The 11,235-nt window shown below is 38.5% G+C and overlaps 1 protein-coding gene across 2 annotated transcripts; it reads right to left on the bottom strand.

Moving 5' to 3' along the window:
• Window positions 1–5,815: 5,815 nt before the first annotated feature.
• On the bottom strand, window positions 5,816–8,934 carry LOC122616419 (cytochrome c oxidase subunit NDUFA4). Of its 2 annotated transcripts, none has more exons than XM_043791858.1 (4): window positions 8,832–8,934; window positions 8,724–8,775; window positions 8,521–8,667; window positions 5,816–5,955 (listed from the first exon to the last, which is right to left on the bottom strand). In XM_043791858.1, exons 2-4 carry the CDS (start codon window positions 8,763–8,765, stop codon window positions 5,893–5,895), a joined length of 252 nt encoding a protein of 83 aa, XP_043647793.1. In that variant the 5' UTR covers window positions 8,766–8,775; window positions 8,832–8,934; the 3' UTR covers window positions 5,816–5,892. The 2 variants fall into 2 exon arrangements, with proteins under 2 accessions (XP_043647793.1, XP_043647794.1); XM_043791859.1 differs by having other exon boundaries at window positions 8,724–8,770; window positions 8,832–8,853.
• Between the last annotated feature and the right edge of the window lie 2,301 nt (window positions 8,935–11,235).

Genomic DNA, 11,235 nt, shown 5'->3' with positions numbered 1-11,235 from the left:
GAGACTCGATCAGGGAGAGTAGGCCAAGTCAGGAAGAAAGACCCAGACCCAGCCAACCAGAATATGCGAAAATCGCGAAACAAGTCAGGAATGGTCTTTCCTTTTGACGAAGGAGAAAACCCTCTTTTTCTGGAACAGGGAGGGTGGTCCGCAAACAGGTACAGCTTGACATGATGCCCAGATAACTGCCGGTCATGAAGGGAAAGGCTCTAAAATGGTTCATCTCCAATAACAGACAATGGAGGACTTGTGCCGAGTTCATAGGGAGATTCCAAATATACATCCTGCCCAGGGAATGCTTTGCGAAACTTGTAGAATGTTTTGGAAAACATTCAAGGACTACTTGGTTGAGATGCAGACCCTAATAAGATCTCTGGGATACTAGAAAAAGGAAACGCTAGAAATCATCGAGGAGAAGTGCACGCCAGACCTACGCATACTGTTGATATCCAACCACGTGGACGACCTAGCGGCAATCATGATCCTGTTAGACGAGTACGAGGAGCTACACTAGGCCCGGGAAGCTTTCGCGACAGAGCATTGATTTAGCCGAAACAAAGCCCCGTGTAGAAGGGGTGAGCAACATTGGGCGCAAACTTTCCAGTTTAGGCAACAGAAGACACTCCTTGGAGGCCGCCCACAGACTCAATAAAACGACAATGAAGCCTTAGGGAAGTGTTCCGTCGCATGAAGGTAAGAAAATATTTTGCAGTTGCGTTTTGGTACCGGCAATTAGTTCCTGATTTGGCACTAACGAACGAGGTACGACAATCGTTCTAGCATCACGCCAAGGCGAGAGTCAACGGATGCAGACCACGAGCGAACCATAGTAACAGTAACCGCTCTGAAAGCGTCGGCCAAAGCGGTTTGTTTAATTTTACTTTGCTGTGTTTCCCATCGAGAATAAAATAGCAGAACGAAGAAGTTGGCTCCTAATAGTTTCTTGAAAAAAAACTGCGTTCAATTTTCACTGTGATAGCTCAACACACTCAAACACACGCAGAGTCTACCGGTTGAAGACGGACAAGCGAATTGCGGCGAGCGAAGTCCAATATGTCTAAGCTGGATGGGAACAATCCTAACTATGAAGAAGCGACCGTGTCGACGGCGAACACCCAGGACAGTTGAGTAAAGGAAAAATAGAAATGATAATGAGGCTACGCAACGGGGAACAGATTAACAGGGGAACAGCTTATTGCCTCCCGAAGAAAGGGGAGAGACGGTACGAAGCATAGGATCAGTACCGTAGAGGTAGTCGACTGGAAGCCCGGGCCCCGGAATGCAAGTGCAGGAAGACATAAAAGTTCAGAAGAAGAGAGAGAGAGATACTGACGCAGACGCCGAGGGACATAACGGCAAGGCCCAAAGAGGAGACTCGAAACCGAGTGGTAGAGAAGCGAGCAGAGAGGTCGAGTCACAAAAGATCCAACATGCATCATGAGTACGCGCATCACGAGGCAACAGTCGAGGAAGCTGGCCGCTCTGAGTCAGGACTCGGATCGACCCACCGAGGGGCAATGTGATCGGGGGTAGGCGATTGCCTATCCAACGGCCCACCCGAACTCCGAAGCGAGGTGCCAAAGACAATCGAGGAGAAGTCCCGGAGCAGGTGGTCACCTCCAGTTGGATCCCGCCAACGCCCGACACCGGGGCTGCGGCGGTGCTGGAGAAGCGACAATGGATGTGGCGGAAACCCATGGGCAACCAGAGGCCTGGACTCCAGCGGCAAGTATCCGTTCCAGCGGTGGCTGCGTGTTCGTACCGTCCGTGCAGGATCCAAATGCCGTCGAAGTCGAAAATCCAGCGATGAACTCCGATCCCAGAAGCGGAATGGCCCGCAGCAGTTGAGGAAGAGCCGGTAATCTGTGACGCCAGGCGAAGGAGTGGACACCGGTGCTAAATGTGGGGCAGGAGCCAGCGTCGTACCAGCGCCACCAGTCAGAACCGAAGTGGGGTTGACGTGTTTGTCGTTTCACCAGGCCATTGCCTTGGGATCCGCAGCCGTTAGCTACCGTGAGTCCGTATACGACGGCAATCCTTAGCCCGTGTCGGATAGCCAGCGACACGGTCCGCCCCATCTAGGGAGAGCAGACCCATCACGGGGGAATCGAATCACAGTGTAAAATCTAGTCAAGAATAGAGACCAAAGAAACAGGAACTGCGAAGTGTTGTTACTGGCAACAGGGTAAATTCGGTGGGACGAACACACGAGGTCTTTTGGGCTAGCCGCACGTAACTCGTAGCGAGGAGACCACAAAAATCAGTTCGTTACAATACAAAGCTATTTAAAGCTAACACTTCTATGTTACTGCAGAGTGATTTGTGCATAAACAATGTTGTAAAATATGTTATTAAATAGATTTGCTAATAGACGTATAGTTTTTCAGGCGCGTGTCACTAAGATTCTGGGGCTAAGGGCAGAGCAGGGCGGTTCCATTTACAATGCTTTGTAAGCTGTCGGATAAATTCAACGCCCATATTCTCTATTCACTCTAAGCGGATTGGATACAACGGAACAAATGGCTGGATGCATTATAGTCCAAGTACTTGTCCAAAAGCTGGATCCGGCTAGTCAGGCGAAATGGGAGGAGCATTTGGAGGACCTTGCTCTTCGGAACTTAATTCCAACATGGAAATCCATGGCATAATTTCTGGAGCGGCGATGGAGGACACTGAAAAACATTGAGTTCGCCATGCGCCAGGTAATCAGGTTGCTACAAGTTTCACCCTTCGACCTGTGCGTTGTGCAATGATGCTGGACACTCAATATATTGTTGCTAGAGCTTCAGAAACCAGCTAATCGATGCAGAGAAGCAAAAACGGTCGTACTTTGCATAAATTGCCTCAAGACTGGGCATCAACTGAGGCAGTGCCATTCCAGCAATTGCCGTGCATGCGGATCTAAGCACCACACCCAGCTTCATCTGGGAATCTTGGCCCCGCCTTCACCATATGAAATATCACAGCCTGGAGAAACGCAGCTTGTGTTGCTGGAATAGTTTTGAGACAGATGGTTCGCCAGTAAACATTTCAATGCGATCTCGAACGTCGAACTACACGGCCAACTTCACTGCTGTTCTTGCCTCCAATATTATTGAAAGTCAGCCCAGCTTAGACATTAACATTTGCAACTGGAACTTAACCAAAAATCTTAAGCTCGCGGAAATATTTCCATGTTTCCCAACTAGACAAGTTTTCTAACTACTGATTTTCGACATATTTTGCCGCTCTTTAAAAAAATATATAATATTTTTTACTTATATTTTTAAACTTATCTTCTGTCGTCAATTATTTAACATATAGCAACTACCACGTATTTTTTCATTTATGTGATAAAATGCTAAGTTTAGCTAACGTTTTTTCCCCCAAAATGCAAGTGCTTGACTTGCATGACTTGTGGATTCAACAAGACGGTGCCACATGCCACCCAGCACGCGTAACAATGGACTTATTAAGAGGCAAGTTCGGTAAACATCCTAGATCGTGCAATTTAAGGTTATTTAATTACCTTAAGACACTTAATTCGAACTAGGGCTGGTTATTATGAATGATGTATTAGGTATTATGTACTGTGTATTATTATTTATTATTTATTCCATTTATTATTTTATTGTTTATTATTTATTCCTTTTATTATTTTATTGCTTATTATATATTCCTTTTATTATTTTATTGTTTATAATTTATTCCTTTTATTATTTTATTGTTTATAATTTATTCCTTTTATTATTTTATTGTTTATTATTTATTCCTTTTATTATTTTATTGTTTATTATTTATTCCTTGTGAGCGGCCCGCGTCACACTCCCCCCTCCTTAAGATAGTGGCGCCGTATGGTGACAAAGTTCTCCCTGTTGGACACTATCCGCCACCACCTATCCCCATCTCTCTCCAGCCAGCGTTTTTGTGTCCTTAGGTTTGCCCGTATCCTCGCCTGAGATCCTGGCTCCAGCTGGTATCGACCAGCCTAGCTCATTTGGTTCCATGTGGAGCTCCAATACGTCTCGATCAGGAGATGTATATTCACGGACGCTTCTGGGTGTTGTCTCCGGCGGCTGTGGTTTCTCCGGTGACGTGCACGGGACTGGAGGTGTGATGGCTGCCGTTCTGAAATTGACGGGTCGGGGTTGTATCTCCGTCGCTCGTGGCTGCCCCGGCATCGCACTGGTGCCTGCCGTTGGTCCGGTGTTTAAGGTTCGAACCCATACCGGCTCCCGACTTCGCCCCTGGTGCCCTCCGCCAGACCTCGGGCGGTGTGCTACTCTGGTCCGGCTCGGTCGGACGTGTCCCGTCAACGCTTGAACCATCCCATCGCAACCCTCCCCCCTTGCGCTTGCTCCGCGCATGACATCCCTCGGCAGGTTGGTGCCTTTGCGGGCTGACTTTTCCGCCCATCGTCGGTACTTGGGCGATCGGCGTTTCGCTCGCATGTGCGGTCCCGGTTCCTCCGCATCGCATGCATATTTCCGGCCTCAATTGCTGTGGTCCTGTTTGCCCGGTTTGCATTCTACATACATACATACGTTTATGTACATACTTTTCAACGAATCTAGTACTTATACCCTTTTACTCTACGAGTAACGGGTATAAAAAGGGAGAATGCTATAGTCGTGTTCACCGACTATTTGATACCCTTTACTAGCTAGTGAAAGTGCAAAGGAAAAGTTTCACTTTTGGCGGTTTGTGGGCGGTAGAGTGGGCGTGGCAACATGAATCGACAAACTTACGTTGCGTCTATGTCACTGGAGTCTGCATGCTGAATCTAAGGTTTCTACCTTTTATCGTTCCTGAGATCTCGATGGTCATACGGACGGACAGACAGACGGAAGGACAGACAGACGGACGGACATGGCCAGTGCGACTCGGCTATTGATCCTGATCAAGGATATATATTTTTTATAAGGTCCAAAACGCATTCTTCTGGCTGTTACATACTTTTAAACGAATCTAAAAATTTTAAGCTCGCGGACCCGGGCGTTCATCGTTCTCAACGTATAACCAGTTGATTGGCGACAGTCTCTTCTACGAACTGCTGTGCGTCGGTCAAGTCAAGCTTCTGCCGGGATTGCCGCTAATTCACCAGACTCTATTAGGCTGGGTTGTTTCTGGAGGCTGCAGTCGCTCAGATCTCACGGGCTCCACAACTGATTGTTCACCTACTGCATCAATGGAGTAGCCAGTTCTGGAATTCCGACAAAGATCCTCTCTTGGAAAAATCAGGACAGCCATGATGGCTGAGATCGTCGAGTATATGGGCAGCTGGAGAAGTCTTCGTTGGATTCAGCAGGATCGACAAAGCGAGCAGTGAATAAGCTGCGTCTGTTGCCCCTTAAGAAGTCTGTTGAAAGCTACGCTTCTAGGGGGGGTATTGTCGGGTCTTGCAGCTGTCAGAAATTCCTAAATTTGGTATATGTAAACATGCCATCTTTGGAGACACATTTTAACAGCATTATCTTTGTTATCTATGCAGATCAGCTGAGTGAGCATCTAAGCTCTTTCCTTTCGGGCTCCCTCTCTTGTTTATTACTCTCACACCTACACTTTTGGCTTACTGTTCTCTCTGCAATTATTTCGCTTTACATTCAATTCTATCGTTTCGTACCCCAAGCATGCACATCGCTGCCAAATTTCTTGAAGAAAAATAAATTAAATCGTTTGAATTTGCTACCATAAAAATCGTCTTTTGCAAAAAAGGCTAAAAAAAGGCTCATTAGCGCAACACATATATAAAGGCCAAAAGCACACAACATTATATCATATATTTTTTATTTATATAACCTTTTATATATATATGAAGATCTATAAGAGCATAGGCTTTTAAAATCCACTATGTTTATTCATAATTTGAAGTTATTTCAAATTACATTTTACTTTTTTTAATTACAGCTGCTATTATTCTTCAAAGTTGGGGGCAGCACTCTTAGTTTTGGAATAATCCCTCACAGGTGAGTAAAACTGTAAAGAAAATATCATTCCATATATTATTTAAAATTTTTTCAAAAACACAAATTACAATATATTATCCAAGCGTTAGAAATTTAAAAGGCAAATTTAAAACAAGTGAGAAAGCCATAGTCGACGAGTTTCTCCACTATCAGATACCCGTTGCTCAGCTAGTAGAACTGCGAACGAGAACATTTTTCTGGCATATCGATATAAATTGAATAAAAACAAAACGAAAATGAAAAACATATCCAAACATTATTCAAAAGTGTGGTCAGTTTTGAATGGTTTGTGGGCGTTTGGGTGGGTGTGGCAAAATTTGTTTGGCAAATCGATATAAATTTACAAGACTTATACAAAACTTAATATGGTTCAACAAAAGTGCGCTGGATCTATGTCTCTGGAGTCTGCAAGCTGAATCTCAACTTTCTAGCTTTTATAGTTCCGCGACGTTCATACGAACGGAAGATTCAGATCAAGAATATTTTTGCTCAAAATACTGAGAAAGCTCTAGAGCCAGCAGCTCTTTTGTACACATACTGCGCTACAGTCGACCACTTTATGTGTGCACACGTATGCTCATGCACGTAAATTTGACAAAATTCCCCTTTACTTTACAAGTTTATAGACTTCAAATCTATATTATTTTTGACCGATTGCCACCACGTAAAAACTCTAGTTTTCATTGCCGCACCATGATAATTATTCACCATGATAATTATTATTTTATAAATAATCATTTTTAAATACGTATTATTTTTATAAAATATATATATATTTTTTTATAACATGTATTTGACAGAATCGGACTTTGAACTAAAGGCACCATCTGATATTATTTTTAATATCTGCTAATACACATTAAAATTTTTGAAAACAAATTTTTAAATAATAACTGTGTATAAGAAATGTGTATAACAAAATATATATAGAGCAATGCATTAAGTGCACAAAGGGAAAAAGTAATTGCTCATTATGGTTTCATTTAAATGATAAATGTTTTGTGCATAGAATAGATCTTTTAAACAAACTTACTTTTGAGGCATTGCAAGTTACTGTGACAGCTGATAGACAATAAAACAAGTTCTATCTCATAAATGAAAATATGAGTTATATTTTCTAAATAAAAAAATATTTAAATAATTGAAAAAGCAAAATATATTGAAAAGCAATAGTTAGAAAACTAGCTTAGTTGGGGAGCCAATCTTTCTGCAAACAATGTTTTTCAAAATTGTGTAAGTAAAAAAAAAAAAACAAGAGAGAATCCTATAGTCGAGTTCCCCGACTATCTGAGACCCGTTACTAGTTAGTGAAAGTGCAAAGGAAAAATTTCAACACTGACAGTTTTGGCGGTTTGTGGGCATTAGAGTGGGCGTGGCAACATGAATCGTCAAACTTACGTTGCGTCTATGTCACTGGAGTCTGCATGCTGAATCTAAGCTTTCTACCTTTTATAGTTCCTGAGATCTCGACATTCATACGGACGGACAGACAGACGGAAGGACAGACAGACGGACGACAGACAGACAGACGGACGGACATGGCCAGATCGACTCGGCTATTGATCCTGATCAAGAGTAACGGGTATAACTGGTGAACCGATTTTATCATCTGGAATTCATTTTAAAGAGCATTAAAAATGGTTTTATATAGACGTCAAATTTTAAATGAAATCATAAAGAAGCTCGGTTTGGTAAAATATAATTTTTTTTAATTTAAAAGCTGGATTCGTTTGCCCCTGTTTTCCCACCAATAAGTGGGAAAACTGGACGAACGTCCAGTTTTAAAGATATATTATTTCAAAAATCAAAAAGGTATTTTTTTTTAAATTGCAATAAGATTGTTTATCCACTTTTGCAAACCCATTAGAATTTTTAAAAAAAAGTTTTATTAAAAAAAATATAACCCATTAACGAAATAAGCGTTTGGCCATATCTTAAAAGTAAATATTATTATTTTTAAAAACGTTTGTCCACCCTTTAAAAATAGTTATTATCGCTTGCCCACCTTAACAAAAATTCATTCTGTTTCCCAACCTTTTAAAACTATTAATTTTCAATAAAAAAAAACTTTTGTCCACCCTTAAAAATAATTCATTTCGTTTCCTCATCTCAAAAAAATAAAGTCTATCTTGTTATTCTAATGTCCTTTGACAAATCCTGTAAATAGTGGATCGAGATCGTCAAAAATAAGCTCGATTAATGGGTGCCCCAAGAACAACAAGAACCTTCAACTTTGTTGGATTTTTCCGATATATGTAGATGTATCATCAAATGTCTTGGCAATCGCTTAAAGCCAAAAAATTTACCTGTGAAATTAAATGACTTTAAAAGCAATAGCGCATTTTGTTTCACCGCAAACTACTTTTTCCAAAGATTTTCGAAGGTATTCTGACTCGAATACTTTGGGTTACAACTTTTTTAAATACTTCACTACATACATATGTATAACGTGTATAAATTCGAAATTTGAATACGACATTTTGAATAAAACAAAACAATGACGGCCATTTCCTGACCCTTAAAAATATATAATAAATATATAGTATATATGTAACTATTAGGGAGAAAAGTTAACCTTGTATTGTTTTTCTTTGTATTCTTGCCATGGTTCGGGATTTGATGTACGATTCCAAGTAACATCGGGATTACGAGTAGCAAGTCGAGCCATGTAGTAGACGGCTCCAATAGCTCCCGCACCAACGCACACATAAAGTGGAATTAACTGAAAAATTTTGGTTATGCAATAAACCTAAATCTTAATTTAAACATTAAACTCACAGCTGGATTTTTTTTGAGACTTTGCAGACCAAGACCTTGCATTTTGGCTGAGCTTTAAAAGTAATTTTTTTAATATGTTACGAATAAAACACTTTAATATGAAATTACCTAACTTTACTCCAATGAAACAGAAGAGGACTATATATTAGAGATGGACATTTGTCGATTCCAAAAGCAATGTCATCGATGTTTTCTAAGCATCGGCAAAATCGATTTGAAGTTCAATCTTAAATAGCAATATGCAGAAGAGACTATAAATGTTCAGATATCAATATACTTTCCAAATAATATTAGGAGGTGTTGTTTCCCCCGCCGGTATAAGCAATTACTACAATATATTAGAGGCTCAAAAATTATGCACGTACAATTACTAAAACTATAGAATTATCTGAGAAATTTTTAAGCGAACGCGCTTCGTCGGAAATGTTTTAAATACGTATGGGATAATATGTAGTAGTCATGATTTTTTTTGTATTTTAACCAAAGATATTAAATAATTGTTAAATATAAAATGGATTATTTATTTTCATATATCGCTGTAACATCAATATTTTCCAAAAAAAAAATGTAATTTGTGAGAGACATTCAGTCCAGAATTTATAGAAATAAAAACTATGTTTTAATGTGAAATAATAGTAAACACGATTTCCCCGTTTAAATTTTAAATTATTTTGTCATATTGATAAAAACTGACAATTAAATAAAATAAAGAAAATATAACTATGTCACCAACACCAAAAAGTGTTTGGCATATAGTTATATATGGACAACAAAAATAACAAAATGTTACCAAGTTCGTTGATTTCGAGATATCGAGCCTCAAACATGGCACGCAATGCCTATTTACATCGCTCAGAAGCGTATCATTTATTTTTAAACGCGTTTTCCCAAAAGTAGTGTTTTATCAAAACGGTCGTCAGGATTTCTTCGAAACTATATAAGATATCCAAAATCTGTAAAGCGTAACTTATACACAAAACATCCGGCTATGGCATGGCGCAAAATTTTTTTCGAAAATTGTTTTTTCTATTTTTTATAGTCTTTTTAAGGTTGGAAAACATGGTCAAAAAGTGCAGATGTTTTCAAATCGCTGCCATTTTGTAAAATTTTCAAATTTTGAAAAAAGTTTGTGTCATGCTATAGTCAACGTTCTTAAAACTAGGTAAAATTGTTTTTTTTTCCAAGGTTCTGATGATAAAATATCTTTACGACCGTTTGACCTATTCGCACCGGCAGTGGTGCATTCAAGCAGTTTTGAGTTTGACCCCCTTAAGAAATCAATTTTGCAATAAAAAGTTCACACATTTTTTATTATTTTATAAATATTTTTACTCTGTAATTAATATGTAATATTTTTATCAAATAGTTTTTTTTTTAATGAAATTTCGTTATTTTGAAAATCTATATATTAAATTAAAGTAGTTTTAATAATTTACTTTGCATACGTTTTAATTATGTAGTATATTAGTTAAGTCAAATTACTAGTTTGTTTTACTATTTAAAATGCGAATAAAACTCACTTGAATTATTTTGTTATTTTTAAATTTGATATTTTTTGAAAACGCGCAATTTTGGTTGGGAAAAAAGCGCGCCAAGTCTTATGATTTTCCTTTAATTTTCTCTTTATCTGTTTGCTTACACAAAGCTCCTTGATTTTTTTGAAATTTCGCTTCATACAACCGAAATTTTCATATTCAATTTAAGTCGTTTTGTTGTTGTTTGCATAGTAATTGCAAAAAGTAGTGATAATTACAATTGTAAAGGTCTCCACGTGGGTACAGTTTATTACATATAATTAATTATAAATTATAAACATCTATATAAATATGTAAACGTTAGCTAATTCGAGGAACAATTTTAACAATCGAATGTTAAAAAAATGTCTTTCAAAAATAATAGTCACGGCATCATTTTTCAAAGAATATTATTTTATATCATACTGCAGCGAAAATTACCAAAACATTAATCAAATTCGTTTCTTAAATTAAAATTGATTTCGGCTTGAAATTCGTGTTCTAGCACATAAACGCTCCCTCCCATACAAACTTTTCTGTTTATTGTTTTTACTCAGACAAGCAAGTGAATTCTTTTATTAGATTTGTATGCTCTCAAATTTAAACGAGCGGAGAGAGAGCAATTATTGCGGCCACCAAAAATGTGGCTGCATAGTGCAAAACCAATGTATGGCCGTTACGCATCTTGTTATTTAAATTTCTTTGATATAACTATGACATTCAAGTATGACATGCAATTATGGAAGAACTACTGCTGGAACGTAAAATAAAGTAATAATTAGATTACAAAAAGATTTAAAAAAAAAGATTGATTGATCAATTATTGATAAAATATTGCTGTTTATTGTTAAAAATGTTGTTAATCGAATTGCACACCATAACTATAAGAAACCAATTTTCTTATATAAAGCCATTTTAAAAAAATGTATATTTTGGTTTTTCGATAGGAACATTTTCGAATACAGGGAAATGTTATTAATATTAATTATTTATTAAAC

The sequence above is a fragment of the Drosophila teissieri genome, chromosome 3L (genome assembly GCF_016746235.2).
Source record: "Drosophila teissieri strain GT53w chromosome 3L, Prin_Dtei_1.1, whole genome shotgun sequence".
Lineage (NCBI taxonomy): Eukaryota > Metazoa > Arthropoda > Insecta > Diptera > Drosophilidae > Drosophila > Drosophila teissieri.
This window is presented reverse-complemented; position numbering and strand designations above follow the sequence as displayed.